Source organism: Epinephelus lanceolatus, chromosome 20 (genome assembly GCF_041903045.1).
Source record: "Epinephelus lanceolatus isolate andai-2023 chromosome 20, ASM4190304v1, whole genome shotgun sequence".
NCBI lineage: Eukaryota > Metazoa > Chordata > Actinopteri > Perciformes > Serranidae > Epinephelus > Epinephelus lanceolatus.
The window spans coordinates 28,615,216-28,635,707 of record NC_135753.1 but is presented as its reverse complement, the minus strand read 5'-3'; the positions used below and the strand labels follow the sequence as shown (position 1 = coordinate 28,635,707).

General features: G+C 41.8%; 1 protein-coding gene across 2 annotated transcripts in view; it reads right to left on the bottom strand.

The window, feature by feature from the left end:
* Positions 1-14,721, bottom strand: part of mmp16a (matrix metallopeptidase 16a (membrane-inserted)) — a 96,473-nt gene extending 81,752 nt beyond the window's left edge. For both annotated transcript variants that reach the window (XM_033639030.2, XM_033639032.2), the window contains exon 1: positions 14,203-14,721. In XM_033639030.2, coding sequence (XP_033494921.1) covers positions 14,203-14,325 — 123 coding nt within the window. In that variant the 5' untranslated portion in view covers positions 14,326-14,721. The remainder of the gene's footprint in view (positions 1-14,202) is intronic.
* Between the last annotated feature and the right edge of the window lie 5,771 nt (positions 14,722-20,492).

The following is a 20,492-nucleotide window of genomic DNA, read 5'->3' as shown; positions in this document are numbered from 1 at the left end:
ATTAAGTGCGTGATGTGACGATGCCCTTCGTAGGGTGCTAATTCTTTAGATATCACACAAACACTTGTATGTGCATTTTCGTAAGATATACGAAATGGACTGCATTGGAAATGTCAAGGTTAAGGCTTAGGGAGTATGATAGCTGTTGGAGATGCAGCAAAGAAGGGGGCACAATGGTCGACATGCTTTGTAAATGTGAAATTGTACATGACTCCTGTTCAGCTATTGTCAAATGTCAAATATACTGGAAACAGACTTCACTGACAGTCCAGGATTATGCATATTGGGCATTTTACCAATGGAGGCTAACTTCACAAGTGTGTTCTTGGGTGAAGCTAGCCCTTGTCATGGGAAGCAGGATAGTCCTGAGACATTTGAAAAAGCAATTAAAAGTTTAATCGCAAAAAAAGACTTGACAAAGTCTCTGTCACTTTGGATAAGTTGCAGTTTCAGTTCAGACAGCTGCTGTAGACCTAACTTTAAGCAACTACTCTTGTTTAGTCAAATATTCTACCTCTCTGCAACGCTGCTTGGTTCTCTTCAAAGCACGAAGCTTTTAACTTTCCTTTTGCATTTCCTTACAAACTTGTCTTTCCTCAGTTAATCAGTCACATAGAAAGACTTAAACTTTCATGGTCAAACTGACACAAATGTTGCCACAGTTGCACTTTCAGAATCAAACTAAACACCCTCAAGTTTCAAAGACGAGCGTAAGCTCAAGGCTCAAATCTATTAATACTGCATACACTTTCAAAGATTGAATCCACGTCTTTGATCTTTGATTCCATCATCGTGCTGAAGCTTATAGATTATGTCTTGACTCAAACTTTATTAGTATTTCATGAGTTCTTTGGGAAGAGGCAAAAAATAGAGCGACATTGAATTAATTTGTTTTTGGGTCTTGCCGAACATTTAGGGACACAGCTAAAAGAACAACACAGCAGATATTTACCGCTGCCTACAATACAACAATTAACTGACTGCTAAGTGTTTCACTATTTCCAGGATGGTGACCCAACTTCTTATAATCCTAGAAAAAGAAGAGATCCTTAAAATGCTGCTGAATCATTACCAAGCTCTTCGCGTTTGTCCTACGTTCTACTCTCCTATCTGTCCTTATCTCTGTCTGTTTTCTGTATTTACCCTCCCTCTTCTCTTCATCATTGATTCACCGTCTCTCTTCATTATGCATGGTTCCCAGTGTTCTACTGATGTAAGGATTCCTGAGAGCAGGAAGCTCCAGCTCAACAGTCCTCCTTATTCAATAAGACAGAAATTCCTCCTCATCCAAATGGATAACGAGGGAGCTTGTAAGAACACTCAGTACGGTTCAATAGAGCTGCAGTTTAGAGCGCTTGTTGGCTGTAATAATAATGATTTAGAGTGGTAACCAGACTCTATCTAGTGCTGCCAAAGTTCTTGCCCATCTGAAATCGACAAACTGTCTTAAACCAAACCTAAGAATTATAAACACTGCACACTGGCCGGCCGATATATCGGGCCGATATTTGAGTTTTTTACTTGTATCGGCATCGGCCGATACGCGCGTGGGTTCGCGGATTTATTTTTCCCTGGCACTTTTTTTCATTTGAAAGTATGTGGTTAAGTTGAACAAAGCTGTTGAATCCTACTGTGTACAGTAGTTGTTGTTTTATTTATGCTTCAGCTTAAATATTTGTTTATTTTCTAAAGACATTACTGGAAGATTTAAGAGCACTGAACTCTTTTTTTAATTTGAACGTATAACAATAATAATAATAATAATAATAATAATAATAATATTCTACCTGTTCTACCTCAACTTTCCATCTTGTTTTAGTATTTTTTACTGTTCAATAAATGTTTCTTATTTTAAACTTGAGACTTGTAATATTTGTTATCATTGTGTCATTTTTTTTTTATGTAAATTGAGGGCGCAAAAGCAGTATCGGCCCCAAATATCGGCTCAAGAAAATCGGCAGTCCATAATCGGTCATCGGCTAAGGGTGATGGAAAAAAAATCGGTATCGGCATCGGCCCTAAAAAAAATCCATATCGGTCTATCCCTAGAAAGAAATGATGTCGAAAACTACAAACAGAGACGGAACTTCCATTACATTACGTTTGGTAAAGAGCATTTTAGGACATGTTTAGGACTCATGACTCAAAGTTTAGGACTTGGGACTTTTCCATCTTGATTTGGGACTTGAGTGCAAAGACTTGAGAATTACTGTTACTGTTACTTGCAGAACAATGACTTGGTCCCACCTCTGTCAAGAAGGAGTTTTAAAGAAATAGCTCTACATTTTGGGAAATATGTTTATTCTTGCCAAGAGTTAGATAAGAGAAGATTTGAATCTCTCAAAGAGAACAAAGAAAGGGCAGCTAGAAAGTGGATGGCATGTAGTTTACGAGTGCAAATACATGTAGCTATCTTGATATCAGATAAAAATGTTTGAGGTTTAACAAACCAGAAATCATTTTTGGTGTGTTTGTTTGATCCATTCACCCCGACTCTCACCCACATCATGAGGCAACTGAATCAAACCAGCCAAGTGTGAAAACGTCATGAAACAAAAATAAGTCTCTCATGTGTAATCGAATAATTATGCTGTTAGAAAAATAGCGAGCCTTCCAGAAAGAGTGGCGTGCTATAATGAGGTTAAACTTCTCCAGAAATCAAGGCACTCTTGAAGTAGAAAGATAAGGAGTCCACCAGCATGCCCAGATGAAGGCTAAAGTGACTTAAATGCTTCAGTGCCTATTTTTGGGTTCTCCACACTTGATTTCACTCCTCTTTGATGTAGATTTCTCTCATGCTTCTGATGGGAGAGGAGCCCGACCTCACCTCACTCCTCTACACACTCCTTCACACAGTGCATTTCATTTTCACCTTTGTCACACTGAGAAAAAAACAGCTTGTGGTTTAAAATCTTGGCCCTCGTAGCTATCCTGAAAGAACACTTCAGTGCATTTATACAGCCATATCTATGAAAATGCACTAAGCTGGTTCTCGGAGGCTATTATCCAGCTATATAAGACCATTGGGGTACAGAATAGTCTCAAACAGAGAGTCTAAACACACAACCAGACTTAGCAAAGTCATTCCAGGTAAACTCCCTATGCTACCAACACGCAGACGCCACGCATCAGGAAAGAGAGTGACTCAGAGGCCTTGTCCTCATCCACATGCCTCACACAAGCACTGAACTGAGCTGAACGCGGAGCATTCATGTCCTCGGACCACCTTTCAACCACCTGGCTTGGCCTGCTACCTGACGAGCAGAAGGCGGGCCAATTAGCCGATGGGTGCAATCATAAGGCCAACCTGCGAGACGATGGAATCAATCTATTATGGATGAGACGTGCCTCAGGAAGCCCGGTTGGCATGGCAACGTGCTGACGGCGTGCGGTGGCTGCTGATGTTGACGTTTGTGACTGATCAGCTGACGGGACGGGAGCTTGGCCCCCTCAGGTTACAGGCACAGCATGTGACTCGTGCCAGAGATCACATGGTCATTAATTGTTTATGGTGGGTTGTGGACGTGGCAGCTCAGCTTCAGTTTGACCTTTGACATTAACGTGACTTTAAAGGGGAGCCATTATGCTTTTCCTTAATTTCTGTTATGTATATAATGGTACAGTTTGGGAAGGTTCTATCCAACGTGGCCAACGTTTCAAATAATGAGGTAAACGCATTCAAAAGTATTCTCAGTGAGGACAAAGCTCAGGCTTCACACCGTTCTGAACACTCAACATTTTTCTCTATTTTAGAGAAAAACTAATGTCAGCTCGTGATGGATTTCTTTATATGGTTTCTACTTCAGTCAAGCAACTACAAGTGTTTACATTACGTAGCCTGTACTACTACATGAGGACATGCTAACGTCAGGGAAACATTGCTAATGTTGTTAATTTCGAATCACAATAACTGCAGCTCATCGAATATCCACTTAAGGCTGTCTCCAAAACAATAAATCCCCATAGACCTCTATGTTAAAATGCCTGACTTTACAGCAAAAATAAACATGTTTACAGTCTGGTAATTACACACAAATTGGGGGGAGGGGTTTATAACTCACACCGTTTACATTTTATTAAGGCCCAAAGTTGTGCATATTTAAGGGCAGGGGGAAACTGAGTGACAGGTTGTCTGTAAGGCGTCACCATAGTCTATGAGTCACAACTTGCACAGCTCCATCCCTGGCCAAAAACGGGTGTCCACTAGGGGTTTGCCATATCATCTTGTTTACCATAATACCAATGTAATTTTTCATATTCTATGAAAAATTCATATTGCGATACTTGCAATATTTCGAATTGTTTACATATTGACATCATACTGTTACCCACGGCAACAACAAGCATGGCTGAAAACAAATTTATTACAGACTCTGCAGTGATTCCAAAAAGAGGAGCAGCTTCAGTAGCATAGGATAAACTGTGGCGCTGTTAGGCCTGGGCACTTTTCAGACACTGTTAGTGAGTTACAGCTCAGAGGAAACTCATTCAGCGGCTCCTCTGGCAGCAGCACAGCGTGTCTCCCTCTCCTCTCTCGCCATGCGCACACAAGAGTCGGTGTTATCAAGTGATTTTGTCATAAACCTTTGGTAATGTAAACCTATGTGACGCTCATGGCTCGACAAATACCCTTAAATATCGTGACATTATTTTAGGGTCATATTGCCCACCCCTAGTGTCCACACAGAAGCTATGTCAACTATTTCATAAAGTCTATGGTGTAAACTTGAAAGCAAGCATAATAGGTCCCCTTTAAAAATGGTGAAAAATTTAATGAATAGTCATATACAGTATAAAAAAAGTAATGTCAAGAGAGGGATCAAGTATTAAGGTTTATAAAATGACCACTGCTTTAATTTGTTAGTACCAGGCTTTTCTTTGGTCTCTAACTCAAATCCTTATTTGCAAAAAGCCACCATTAATTGGACTTTGGGAACTGGCATGCCTGCAAGTCCTTTAATTCACTTAAATTAAAGTCCATACGTCAGTTTTTGTGACAGTACCATGAATCACACGTTATTTCCCAGGTTTTTCCACAGTCCTATGATACACACTGCAATATTGGAGGTAATTAGGCTCAAACTGTTCTATAAAATCTCAGAATTATGCTTGTGATCAGAGCAGGTTTGTCACAGACCTTCAATGAACTGCTCAGAGAGTAGAGTGTGTTTACAAGTCTGTGCCACTCAGAGAAGGTTTATAGGCAGAATGAGACAGAGAACATAAACTGTACCTCGTATATATAACAGTAGGACTCACCTTGAGTACACACACTGTTCCTGCATGTTTATAAGAGTTTGTACATATGTGCAGTATGCATCAGTGACATTAGAAACCCCATCATAAATCTAGTTTATAGTTTAACTGTTTCAGCCTCTTTTATCTAAAAGTCAGTCAAACACAGAGGTAACGTACTGCAAACAAATCCAAAGTGTGGGATCATTTTGAGAAGGTGAAGGACAAACCCAAGGTGATATGTAAACTCATCTTCATTGGTCGACTACAAACATGACGTATCATCTGAAACATGGAAGTAGCTACATGCCCATTAGCCCACAGCGTCATTAACAAGCAGCTCGCTCAGTGTGTGATGTGCACTTGTAGATAAAATAAAGGCCTATATTAATGAAGGCTCATTAGTACGGTTTTGTATTTCTCTGTAATGTAGCACAGTGTTAACAATGTTACTGATACTATTCTTTCTCACACCTTCAACTCAAACCACCAAAATATATCATTTAATCATTAAATTAATATCATAAACATGCTGGCAACTAGTTGACTAATGGCCCTAAATGACGACTATTGGTCGACCCTAGCCCTAGTATAATCAGACAACCAATAAGTGCATGCTATTTTATATCTTGTCTCTATATATACACACCTTTCATATTCAGAAGATCCATCTGTCAAAACAGAGAATGGTACCTCCACACTCTAGGATAACGTTTCACATTAATTTAGCAGACATGGAGCTCAAATTATGAGCCATACACCACTCGATGCAATTTCACAAACTTAAGGTGACATAGGTGTGTCACTTTGTGTGACAGCTAAAGTGCTGGCAGGACAGAAACCCTGCCTTAGAACTGCCTGTAGGCTGCAAAATGTCAATAAGTTCCTCCGCTATGGCCAAGCTCCTGTCAGCACTTGCCTCAGAGCCCTCCTGGTTTTCAGTCTACTCATCTCATCAGTGAATGATTTACACTCAGGGATGCTGAGTGAATACAATTAGCTCCCTGCTAGGACAGAAAATCAGCAGTGGAAGACCTTGCCCCAAGTCCTTATGCCACAAATATCAGGTCTGCCAATTATTAAAAAGTTAAGAAAGCTCAAATCACATTTTGGAGTCATTCCAGCCCTGATATTCATTGGGGTTTATAAAAATGTTCCTGTATGTTTTTTGTGTGAGAAACAGATCCATGTTCGGGGATTACAGTGGATAAAAACAAACAATGAGGAGGAATCATGCCTCAACTATCACATGCATCACAAATATCACTCCCCCAAAATGTTTATATTACTTTTTCTCAAAATGACATCACCTCTCTCTATAGTAGAGATATTATATTACAAACTCATGTGAGTGTGCCGTGCAGCTAGGCATTGATCTGTCTGATTGGCTGATGGTATAAAGGTGGATCTATCTGTTCAGTCACAGAGTCAGGTCAGAGCAGCTGGGAGTGACCGGAGCTCTGGGAACAGGTGACTCGTGGGAACACGATCCCGGCCTCCTGGGAAAGCCTGCCGCCTCTGACCACCCTGAATTATTCATCGGTTACACGCAGAACCACTGGCAAGTGTGCCAGGGTCGTCAAGGCAACCACAGCCTTCCTGCCCACACCAGTAACCACAAACCCACACACATACACACATAATTTCACTGCTGCACTTGTATTCGTACTGTGAAATTTACATTTGCAAAAGACTCCGCATGACTTTTAATGATAGCGAAACTATCATCTGCACCTCATGACCCCGATGCAATGTGATTACTGCAGAGGTTGAACAGGGCATTGCTTCATATTTAGCCCCGGGCACTTACACACACATACACACACTCGAAAAATACTTAATGCACATTGTGTTCACCATCTCCATGGCCCCATTAGGACAAAATGTCACAAAAATGTCACCCTAAAATGTCACAGTCTGATCATACATACTGATCAGAACAGTGTCTTTTCTAGTGGATAATCTTTTGGGGGTTTTCCAAAGCATTTTGATGACTTAAGATGTTGGAAATGAGAAAAAGACATCCCTGAATTATGACATCTGACACCAGCTGATATCTTATAAACTCACTCTGCGGAGAGATCTCAATCCTAAACGACCAAACGTCCACACAGCTGATTGATTACCGCTGCAATCACATATTCAAACATGCTGGTATAAGATTACATCACTGCACACAGAAACAGATTGCAACAGTTGCCATGACTCACAAAATTGTGCAGTGTAAAAAAAAAATTACCCACACACACACACACACACACACACACACACACACACACACACACACACACACACACATTTCCCCAAGCGTTTCTATCAACAGCTTAATTGACAGCCTTACATGTGATGCCCCATTGGCATCTTCTAATGTTGCAGTTGTCAGTCACATTAAAGATTTAACAGCTCAGTAAGCTGTGACCAAAGATACATCTCAGAGAGAGAAAGACTGAGTGTTGCAACACAGGGAGAAAGACTGGGAACAACACACAACAATAACAAGTGGCTGCTGAGGAAAATCAGGCGAGTGTGTGTGTGTGTCTGCGTCTGTGTGTGTGCGATTATGAATCATTTAGGTCAGTGCAGGTGTTGTGTATTCTCTAGGACTGGGTGAACAGACTGACACAGACACCCCAGTGGCTCCGAAATCTGCTCTCTTACCAAAGCCAAATGACGTCAAGAATGCTGCTGTGTGTTTGTGTACTTGCAATCTGTGTGATTGCTCAGTGAAACGAGGGCGAAGCACACAAGTATAAATACACTCATAAGCGTCCCTGCGTGCACCCAGACACAGAAGGTAAGCCCATACATACAGAGTGTACTGTATGTAGGAGGGAAATATGGCTGCGCAGAAACAGCTACGATTTCAGTATGTATTTTGTTAAAGATGAGGATGAAAACTGTTACGAAAACAAAGGAGAAACTGACTATTTAATGCAAATAAAAGCCTAAAGACTATCACTGCCTGATGACACACAAAAGCACTAAATGTCGGAAGTGACGCATTTTTAATTTGAGGCTATTTTAGACAATTGTGTAGAGCAGAGTGGTTTATTAGGGTGCTTTCACACCTGCCCTGTTTGGTTTGGTTCAATCGAATTCAAGTTCGCCCCCTAAGTGCGGTTCGTTTGGGCAGGTGTGAACACAGCAATCACACTCAGGTGCGCACCAAAACAACCGGACTGAGACCTTCTTGAAGAGGTGGTCTCGGTGTGTACTGTTCTTCAATGTTTTGTTTACTTCCTGGATTTTTCCCACGTTGAAATTCTGACCAATCAAGAGCAGCTTTCTCACACAAACAAATGTAAATGCTGCCGTGAGAATACAAACCAACTCTAGGCAATTATACAACTTTGTGACAAAATCAGACCAAAGGAGACAACTCTAGGTCTGAAAGCACACACACAAAAATGGGGACGGTAAGGAACAGGTCCACTGGTACCATCCACAACTTTTCACATTGTAAACACAAAAAAAGCTACCAAAATGAAGTAAACTGTACCAGACTGCTTGGTGGAAACAGGCCACACACACACACACACACACACACACACACACACACACACACACACACACACAGATAAAAATGAACACATGCACACACAGCGAGGAGTGAAAACAAAAATCCGTGGAAGTGAGAGAACAACCACAACTGTTGACACACACACATTTACATTCACACCAGTTGCTTCCCATTATTCAGATGCCACTCAGAGGCTGAGCCTGCCGACTGGTAACATGAGTTGTGACAGGAATGAAGCTCTACCGTTCTCCACATAGTGACAACTGCACTAAGTAGTTTGCATCGGGCTGGACTGGGCTTGGAGTGAGCATAGTGCTGAAAACAGCTACTGTACTGATGTGAGGGCATGTGGCTCAGAGTTTGGCAGTAGGACTGGGCAATATGGCTGAAATCATTAACATAATATTAATAAGAAAAGTTTACTATGTTGATATAGAGTATATCATGATATAGGAGATAATATTTGTGTTATACATTACACCAGACCAAACTCCTCACACATGTAAAACAAACGTTTATAAACTAATTATGTTTGGTTGGTTGGTCAATATGGTATGATATCATCACGATACTTAGGTCACGATATGATATTATTGCGATATGCTGAGTATTGTGATAACAATATATCGCAATTTATTACATTTTTTCCAACTGCAAACTATTTCCCCTGCAGGAAAATGTTGTCAACATCAGTTTTACCTCATAAAAGTTTTCAGCCTGTTCATCGACTTTAATCATTTTTATTGCAGCTAAATGTGACACAAAGCAGACAGCGTGACGAACATCGTCATAAAACCTGTCAGAAATGCTGCATACACCTGACAAACTCAACTGTGGGCAGATTTAACGCCCTCTGCAAGGCCAGATTAAGAATTTGGGTACGGCAGTGTTGTTAAAAAGTGTCGGGGTGGAGTCACACACCTGGGTTCTAGTGTTTTTAGCGTGTGACAAAGCCTTCATTTTTGACAAGGCTATATAGACGCAGAAGTTTGCACATGAAGTAGGTGATGGACTGTGTTATTTTCTAAGCTCTCTCAGAGTTGGATGGTAGTTATATCGAGCTAAGTGTTGGTTGATTTTTCAGCTGAGCGGGTTTAGCGTTAGCTTGGCCAACAGCAGCTCACGCTATCTCCGAAAGATGGTGCGTGAGGTGAGCCCTCATGGTTATAGTATTTCTGGAGTATTCTCATATGACACTGCTTGCAAATCACGTGTCATATCCAAGTCCATCTTTCCTGTCGTGTTCAAAAATCCAAAATAAGTCCAAACGTTTGATTTTAAATTCAACAGCGCATTTCTGATTTCTTTCTCCTGTGCTTCCATCTTTGTTTTGATGAACTTCCTGCCAAATGCCGCTGACTGACACCTCTGCTGACCTCGCCAGGAAAACAAAACTTGAAAAAGCAACTGAAATTATCGGTGATCGTATTGGTTATCGGCCATGAGAAGCAGGTAATTATCAGTAATGGTTAGGGTTAGGGTTATCAGTAATTATCATCAGTGCATCCCTAGATTTTGGCATGGTCTATATTTTATAATCAGAACTCTGTCTGTATCCATTTCATAGTTATGGCTAAAAAACAATAACTGACAAATGTTGGATCACAACCCAGATCTAATCAATTTGTTTCTGACACGAGGTCTGTCCGCCACATTTCATGGAAATCTGATCTTAGATTTCTGAGAGATTTCTTTCTCTGTGACAGAGAGACAAACAGAGGGAACAGATAACATCTTTGGTGGAGTTAATGATCACAGCTGACAGTCAGTCGGCAGAGTCTAGCCAAACCAGCTTTTATTAATTCATTCATCCATCTGAGACAGGATGTGTTAACAGATGGGAGTACACCGGAGCAACTTTGCACTCTCTTTGTTGTACAGCAGATTATCTCTGACTAAGCAACTTCGCTTTGTCTCTGGTGAGCGTAGTGGCATGATTCAAACACTTAATGTGACTCAGAGCGAAGTGCTGCACCTGATGCCTCTCTGTGAAATACTGAGTTAAACCAAGGCAACGCGATGCTCATGAGGCTTTGACACTTCCACGCTGTTGCTGTTGTTGTTGTTGTTGTTGTTGTTGTTGTGTTCCTAGAGAAAGCTACTGTGGTGAGAAAAACCATCCATGAGTCAAAATATCACAAATCCCCGCAGAATGAAAAGAAGGTAGACCACAGAGCACAGAAATAGCTGTGAGTGATACAATGAGGAGTTTATGTAACCAGACTATTTTCTGACAGAGATGGGAACAAAAGCATTTAAGATGAATATATTCCAGTTTCTCTGCGATGTTTGCAAATTCTTAAAATGAATATGTTGGTCACAGGGTGAATTCAAAGCTTTAAGATAGCTGCTATCCAATGCAAAGAGTGCACTTGGCCTTTAAACCTGCTGAATATGATGTTGATTATTGAACTGAAAGCCTTAAAGCACCAGAAAGAGTTCAGACACACCATTTTAGATAAAATGTGAGGATGGTTAAACACAGTTCAGGGTGGCTGTGTGTTTGTGGCGCTGAGCGGAGACGACTCTTATGCAATATTAAGTGAAATCTCATCCTAACTATGAGACAGTGTCAAACAGACAGGAAAAAGAGATTAAAATCCATTATCTCCCTTTTAATTAATCCGCGTTATGTAAAAGCTAATGATAAAAATAACCCCGAGATAGCTCGACTGCCTGCGCAGCCCACCTACAGTCCTGCATGTAGCCTTGCAGAGGAAGCATAGCATTACTTTTTCACATAAAATCAATACGGATTGAAAGAGAAAATAAAACTCACAAGGAGATAAATGAAATTAACTCGTGGCTTTGCCATTGTTCGTGACATTGTCTAATTTGCAGAGAAAATTGCTTCTTGAGGAAAAGACATCGGATAAACAAAAGCCGAGGAGCTTTCAGAATTATTCTAGCACAGACTGGCAGATCTGTAGTGTTAGACTGAAGTGAGGTGTTACGAGTTAGTATTCATTAGTGTTTTATCGCCCGCTGACAGGCTGTACTTTCTGTAAAATGTAATCCAAGGAAAACTCTAAGAAAGGAGAAAATTGGCAATACAGTAAACTCAGCCATGAAGTCTAATCCAGGAAGTCAGCACTAAAGCTGCCGTCCAAAAAGTTTTCCAAGAGACCGCAGTCTGACCGGCAATTACAGGGGACGGCTTTAGGTGACCTCCCACCTCAAACCGCACCTGTTATTGAGAGGAAATACTCTCTCTTCATTATCACCCTCTGGAACCTGCGGTGAAAGCGTGCACACACGCAGTCATAACAAGTCGAGTGGATGGCTCCAATAAAAACCAGTTCAGTAGTGTTTAAAACATCACAGACACACGGAGGGACATCATCAGTCATCCTGCTGGATTGGGCTTTTGAGGCCAGACCTGGCAACACAGTTTACAAAGCACTTACAGCAAGACTACGGTCAAATAATATATCCAATATGAACTCTGTTGCACCGATTTAATTACTCTTACTTAGCCCACTCAGTGTGCATTATGATCTTCGCTGCAGCCACATTTACACCTGAGAACTCCACAGTACACTCTCAATGAGAAACCTTTGGGCAAATTGATGCTGATGCTTAATTCTCTCACCTCTGGGATACTCAAGACGATGATGACAGTTAAATTAAGGGCTATAAATGGCTTGTATTACAGTGAAAAGCCTACTTTATACTAGCCTGTTATACTAACACATACTGTCATTCTCGGAAGCTGAAAACACAGATATGAAACTACTGTAACCACATTTATTCACTGTACTCTCCTGACACATTCAAGAACTTCTATATAACACTTTCATTCTTATATATGCACAATGTTTCTGCTAAAAACAAAGGTTTAGTGTTTCCTGTTTTTAGCCACAGGGCTAAGCGCACAAAAAAGCCAGAGCCTTTTCATTTCGAGTACAAATGGCAGACACAAAAATGGGAAAGTTTCGGAGTGCCTTGACTACAGCACATTCACATGATGACAAAGGAAGGCTTGGAAAAGAAAGGGCAAGACGCAAGGGCCGGGGGAGGATAATAACATGCGAGTCGAGGCAGAGGACGTGGGAGAGCAGAATGTGGAGCCAAGTTAGGAACTTGAAATACATTATGAAATATGGCGACGATAACAATACCAGCCGTCATCGCCGATCGCTCGTGTTTATGTTGTTGATTATGTCTTGAAAGCAAGAAAAAGGCTAAGTGCTATTGCATGGCATGGGTTTTGACATGATTGACTAAGAGTGGAGGTTGTGTTGGATATTTCAAGGGTCATTGGTTGACTGGGTACAAAAGAACAAACCTTTGTACCTCTCTCTAACTTCTCTCCTCCGTCTGTCATGTGAGCTCGGACGTTTTAACTGAATAACCTGTAGCATCTGGACTAAATCTGCTCCCCGTTCCTCCAAAGGGAACAGTGTGGCACGCCAAGCCTGCAAATCATGTGGATATGTGGATGTACGACTTGAATGGCTGTCAGTGGACATGCCAGGATGTTCCTGTGTGGTGTCTCTGTGTGTGTGTGCAGCCAAGTGTGAGACACAGTGAGGGGGTTATACTTTATGATAGCCGTATGCATTCAACTTTGGCTAAACAGAGGTGATTCGCCAAACAGACAAAAAGACAGACAGGCCCTTGGTATAAAAACCCTGGAGGGAAGCTTGTGTTAGTTCTGCAGGCTCATGAAAGAAAGACAGAAAAAAGAATAAACACTGATTCTTTTTAAAAGCTGATTGAGTGTTAAAGTTTATTGGCGTAACACTTGTAGCCTGGAGGCTTTTAACAATCCATTAAGTCGGGATATCAGATCAGAATAAGAGCTCCAGTTGAAGAGAAACCTTTCTTTTTCCAGTCAGAATCTCCTCTGGCTGCCAACACTGCTGCCTGTGAACCCATAAGATCTGTTTCAGCTGGATTAAGCCTCAGAGCATGTGCTGCTTTTGTTACGATGGCTCTATCTGAACGCTTTAAAGTGGAGGGTCTTGTGTGCTGTGTTAAAATGAAGTCACGGACCCTTAAGAAGACAACGATCTGAGCAGGGAGCCCCAGTGAGTTTAAATGACACGAGTATGTAAAGTTTATATGGGAGGATAACAATGTTAGAGTTGAGTCCTGTGGCTTTTGTCAATCAAATTATATTATAAGGACATTACTTTTGCTTAGTGACACTGCCTCCACTTTGAGAACATGAACGAGCCCAAATAGGGCAATAAATAAAGCTGTGATACAACTTAAACAGCACAAAAAGAAGTGTATAAAGGGACAGGATGAAGAACAACCCAGCTGGGCTCCTCACAAAGACCCTGTTGTTACTGAAACATCAACACTGCCTCAACATTAAACTCAACACTGCTCCTCACATGCATTAGTCTTTAAATATAAGATGATATAATGGCGATAAAAGCTTCTTCTTTGTTCCTTTATTGAGATGCTGTCATGTCAACACATACACTGTTTCTTACCTCCACGCTGAACGGCTGCTCCTCTCCGTTCACGGCACATAAAATCCACAGCACCAACTGAAGGCATAACGTCCCCACACAGCAGCTATTAAGACATCTCCTATTGCGGACCAGTAGAACCATAGTGAACCCGCTGCTGTCGCCGTTAGTCACTGGTTACTTTTATTTACAGTCGGTACAAAGGAGCGGACACCGGGGAGGTAAATCCTACACGTTTAGCAGCAACATTGCTGATGTCTCGGTGTCTCTGTTGCGGTGCCGAAAGCAGAGGAGCGGAGAGAGGAGAGAGGAGAGAGGGGAAACAAGGGGGAGAAGGAGCCGTATCGTCGACCGCTCGCGCCGCTGCCTTTGCCGCCGTTTCAGTTGGAGGTTATCCCCGGGGAAAGTGTCGCTGTTAGCGCCTGTCAGCAGCCTCCCGGTCCCGCAGTCCCCGGGTCAGTCCTCCGGTACACCGGCCGTTGTTCCAAGCGGACGCGTCCAGCCCGTTTTCTGCACCGCGCGGCATAGCTGCCCGTTTTCAATCGCGTTTCCCACCGAGTGCGCATGCGCGTGCTGGCACGAGCGCCCCCATCCCCACTGCTCAGCCAAATTCTGCTATAAAAACTAACAGTGCTCAGTCCTGACGGGGTGTGTGTGTGTGTGTGTGTGTGTGTGTGTGTTTCACAAGCTCAGGTAGTGTCTCCTGTCAATCATGGCTGACCTCTTCATGTAAATAAATCAATCAAACTTTTCTTATATAGCAGTTTTCATACAATAAGAACGCAACACAAAGTGCTTCACACAATAAAAACAAAAACAACACACACACACACACACACACACACACACACACACACACACACACACGTAAATTCAGAGACTGTAACGGTAAGGACTAAAATTAAAAACTGAGGTAATGCTATCATACAGTAAGTGGGGAAACACCAGAGGCAGGATAAAAACTCAATTTTAGATCTGTCAATAAATAAGTAAATAAATAAGTTAAAATAAATAAATAAGTCACGAAATAGAAGAATATGCCAGCTAAAAAAATATTTAAAAAATAAATAAATACACAATAATCATAAATACGAAATTAAAAAACAAAATAAAAAAAAATAAAAATCAATCCAGGCTAAAAAGGTAGGTCTTGAGTTTGCGTTTATAAACACCGCAACACTGCAACAACACTGCAGCCCTCATCTTCACTAACACTAAATCCACTTTCCAAATATGGCTTCTTTCATGACACCACTATTATTATTTTGTCATTTTGTGTGTTGATTTCAACACAAATACATAAACACAAACAGCACAGACTAAACCAAAACACATCTCTCAGCACTGATCCTTAAATATCATCGGGTGACCTTTTGTACACATCGAGCCTGGAAACAAACAAACAAACAAACAAAAAAAGGTCCCTATGACAAAGCAAACGCAAAAGAAATTTCCATTAATTGTAGCTCATTTCGCTCAAGTGTCTTGCTCCTATGACATGTTTAGTCCTCTGGTTCCAGACAAGCAAACATAATTCCCCTCTGTTATGCAGATTGGCTATCATTAACTCAAATGATGCATTCACTGTCATTAACTTCACCCACTCTCTATATTCAGGTCTAACATGACTTTTCCAGTAGTGAAGGATGACTGTAGCAGCTTGATTATCTCTCTCCAGAAAGGTAGAACTGGAGGACAGGTTCACATGGCATGGATGAAGGTGCATTCCTTGAGTACCCCAGGACACCAATATCAAATTACCAGAATACAGCCAACGTATATAGGCAAGGCACATTTATTTACATAGCACATTTCATACCCAAAGGCAACCCAAACCGCTGTACAGATGAGCAAAGTTCATTGTAGCCCAATTTCAATATCAGTGTGATCTATAAAGTCCAATATACAAATCACAGTTAGCCTCAGAGGGTTTTACAGCATGCAACATCCCTCTATCCTTGGACCCTCACAAACAAAAACTTGGCCCTTTAATAATAGAATGTAGATGATTTAACTCTCCAAACACACCTTGTAACAAAAGGGTGCAGGTACAGCTTTTAGCAAAGTGCTGAACCTGGCTTATTTTGGGCATGTTTATGATTTTAATATTGGGAAACTGCGGCAAGAAAAGTCATAATTGGTTTCTATGTTATAGCAATGTTACAACCAGGACATATGTGGTTGAAGCCTTGCTTTAATATAGCCGAAATTCCTTTTTCCTGATATAAATGTGTCAGTAAATTGATTAAAAACACTGTTAATCATATGAGAATATAAAAGAAAAAGGTCTTTTGTGTTTACTTTTCATTGGTCGTCTCACAACATACAACTGCCTGTTGTATCACTGTATGTCTGTGTGTGTGTTTGTGTGTGTGGGTTTTATTTACTGTATATATTTTATGAATCCCCCAAGACCACTAGAGGGCGACGATAGGCTCAGTGCTGATGTCAAATAACCACAACCCTCAGTGTAAGTGAGTCTTTCATGGTACCCAGAAGTCTCTCCTGTGTCTCAGCGCTGTTTCCAGTAGAGGATGATGATGATGCCATTGACTGTCATTGCAGTCAGCGTGCAGTGAATGGTGTGCTCAACGTTTCAAGGTCCTTCTTTTACAGGCAATCCTTTCATCAAGGTCTGATCTCATCTTTACATTCATGGAGCGTATGATTTTATATCAATACAAATATGTTATGTAAGTGCAGCTGCCTGGAAAGAATATATATACATTGACTCGTGGCTGTCTCGTAATACACAAACAAAACTGAATGTAATGAAAAAGCCTTTCTCTAATCTCCTCGGATAATAGAGAAGGGTCAGATCTAATGAGCCAGATCAATGATTTTCCACTTAGACTAACACCAGGGGATGAGGAACAAGTCAGTGTGTGTCAGTGTGTGTGTGCCACAGAAAAGTTAGGTGAGCCGCACCATTAGCCCATTGATGAGGTTTCAATTTGCACACACGCACACACAGACACACACACACACACACACACACATACACACACACACACACACACACACACACACACACACACACATCAACCTCCTCTGAGGGATTCTCACCGATCAAACAAATTGGAAACTCCATTTAAAGTTTGGAAGACGATCAGCAACATTACAGTCTGGAACACAACTGTTTATCTCAATGATCTGTTTGACCGCCGTGTGACCCGCGACCTTCGAGTTTCTTTGGGACACACTCTTAAATCACAGTGGTTAGAAGCAAACGTTGCCATGCTAACTGTAACTCATAACAGGACTAGTCACGACACAGTTTACTGATGTGAATCAAATGTACATCTCGATACACTGAGTGAGAAACACTGTCTGACACATTGGGACATGTGACAGCTTATCACGGGTTGGATAAGGGATAAAGGATGTGTTGTGCTCTGAGGTCTGCTGACTCACACAGCCATTAGTTCACACTGTGTGTAACAAGGCGGATTGCAGACTCATGAATTGTTAATTTACCTTTTGCACAGCTGAGCCATCGTTTGGAATTGTAGAGATGTACGGAAGACACGGACACGGATGATTTGCCTCATAAGTGATGAGGATACAGACACTAAAACCACCCTGGGAATCCCCAGTGGATCAATGATTCAACTTAAGCTGACAGGTTCTAATTTCTTCTCACTGTTGAGATCATGCTTATGTCCTCCTGTGGCTCAAAATAGTGTTTGTGAAGGTGGACAGGTTGCTGGAAACCTGTAAGTTTTTTCCGTGTAGACGTTAAATTAACTGGTGCACTCACCATGGCATTTCCACACTCAGGGTGCTTCGACACCTGCCCTGCTTGGTTCAGTTTAATCAAACTCAGGTTCATTTGCCCCCTAACTGTACGTTCAAACCAGAAGCTTCTAAAGAGGCAAAGTCTGTCGAGGACGCCGAAGAAGCACGACTGTCAAAAATATTTGTGGCAGCTTTGGTCGCTCTAGTCACTCATCACGTGAATCACTTAACGTTCTATCATGCTTGTCAATTTAAAGAAGCCGCAAAGTGGACTACTGGCTTGAAAGCAGCGTAGTTGCTGCTTGCTGTTGTCCAATCAAAAAGCTCATAGCTGGCCAACAGAAAGTAAGCATGCTACGTCGCAACATTAGCCTGCAATTCTCTCCTCTATTACTAACATTATGCACTTTAAAACTCACCAGACCAACCAACTACGTCAGTGACGCGGTCCCAAGCCTCATTCTTTGTGTTTTGGTCTCTGTAACCGAACAGCGACACATTTCAAAGGACTGAGTGAGCGCGAACACAAGTAATCAGCTTCTTGATAACCATTGTCGGAACAAGTGAGCTGTAGGAACCAAAGTTACATGGTTCGTTCTCTGGGACCCGCTTCATCGAAGCACGTCAGTATTCCGATTGGTTGCCGCCGAACCGCATCAGAGCTCATTACCATAAAGTTAAACGAGTTTTAACTCCCCTCTGGACCCACTCCTGTCTCTTTGGTCGCCCAAGACGCCCAACTAACGACCAGGTTGCCCAAGTCGCCGGGCTCTCATTTAAAATGAATGACTTCCACCGTTTTGGAAGCTCTGGTCGCTGTTGGTGTGAACGTACTTCAAGTGCAGTTCGTTTGGGCAGGTGTGAACACAGCAATCACACTCAGGTGCACATCAAAACAATCACACCGAGACCTTCTTGAAGAGGTGGTCTCGGTCCGGTTACAAATGAACTCTGGTGTGGTTTGTTTGTGGTGAGAAGGTGTTCCGACCTGGATGTGAACCAACTGCAGTCACATGACACATTGTTTGGGTTAAACATGAGCATGTTACAGTCCTGGAGGATTATTAATGTGCACCTCCTCCTGTACTGCCTTAATATGCACATTCAGCACATCCAATGCATCAAAACATTGTCTTCTAGTTGGAGCCGCGCCTCGTTTTCAAACTGTATGGTTTGACTAAAATGAACAATGACAGCAATATAGTCCACGATGAGCAGCGCTAAAATCAACCTGTGTAGTTGTCCCTCCATTGTGACATTAGAAAGTGTCACATTTATCTTGCAAGCGTACTCTTCCTCAACGTTTGCTTTACTTCCTGGATTTTTCCCACATCATGTTCTCACGGCAGCATTTACAATCGGACCAGATCAAATGCCTTGTGTGAGAAAGCTGCTCTTGATTGTTCAGAGATTCCAATTCTGGAAGAAGTGTAAACGTAACAACAGGATGCATTTTCTATCAGCTAACAAGTCACACAGACCTCTGAATACATCAAACTAGTCGCCACAGCCCGACAAACACTTTACAGCCATGAACACGTAGTAACAGTATCAGCTGTCTTACCTTAAAACATGTTTCTGCCTCATCAGTATCACCTTATTAAAATCCAGGGCTCTGATTGCTCAGTGCTAATGGTGAATTATATACTCAGCTGTTTGACAGAGAGATGCAGTTTGTAGCTCAAAAACAACTGATCTCTCTATAAAGTCTCAGTTGTTCTTGTTTGTTTTCCACCCCCCGCACGCATCTTATGATGATGTCGCAGAAAACTGGTCTATTAGCTACAGAGCAAGCAATTACTTTCAAGATGAGACAGAGCTTTTTGTCTTTATTATCATCTGCTGAAACATTTGCTCTGTGTCTAACAGCATTTGTGTGCGTCTTTAACATTAATGAAGACGATGTGTAATCTGCGTCACATTTGGCCGAATGCTCGTTGCCGGATAAACTGCACAAACACAGCTGGAAGGAAGTGGTGGTGACACAGAAGTTGTGTCCCGTCTCTTTGTCCCTTGGATTCAATTAATTTCACTGCACTTTGCTGTGATAAAAGTTCACAATAATCTTTGCAGTGTGAAAGTCTGACTTCCTCTCTTTGTTCCCCTCGTGCTCATTTAGAAGTTTGTTGGCTGCTTAAATCATTTTCTCATCCTGACTTCCTCTCTCCTTCCCTAATTCTCTCGCTCTCACCGTCTCCCTTCCGCCTCCTCTACTTAATGATTTCCTCTCTCACTCGATAATCCTGAATACCCTTTCTGAAAGGTTCTGGCCCTTTCCAACTGGCCCTCCCACCAGCACAGAGCTTTGCCAGGATCCTCAAAGCCTCCCTTTCCAAACATGTCTCTGTCTCATAACTGCTGCATCTGCTCCCAGTCAGACCTCCTGGATCTCCTGGCAGCATGAATCCAAAGCCTCCCGTCTGTCTCCCTTTCTCTGCGAGCAGAGGAATTAAAAAAAGAGTATGAGGGGAAGATGAAGAGATGCAAGCGATCTGCGACGAAGCACTGAGTCCCTTCCGAGTGGTTGTATTATTCAAGGTGTTGTAAAACCTATTAATAGTACATTTGTTCTG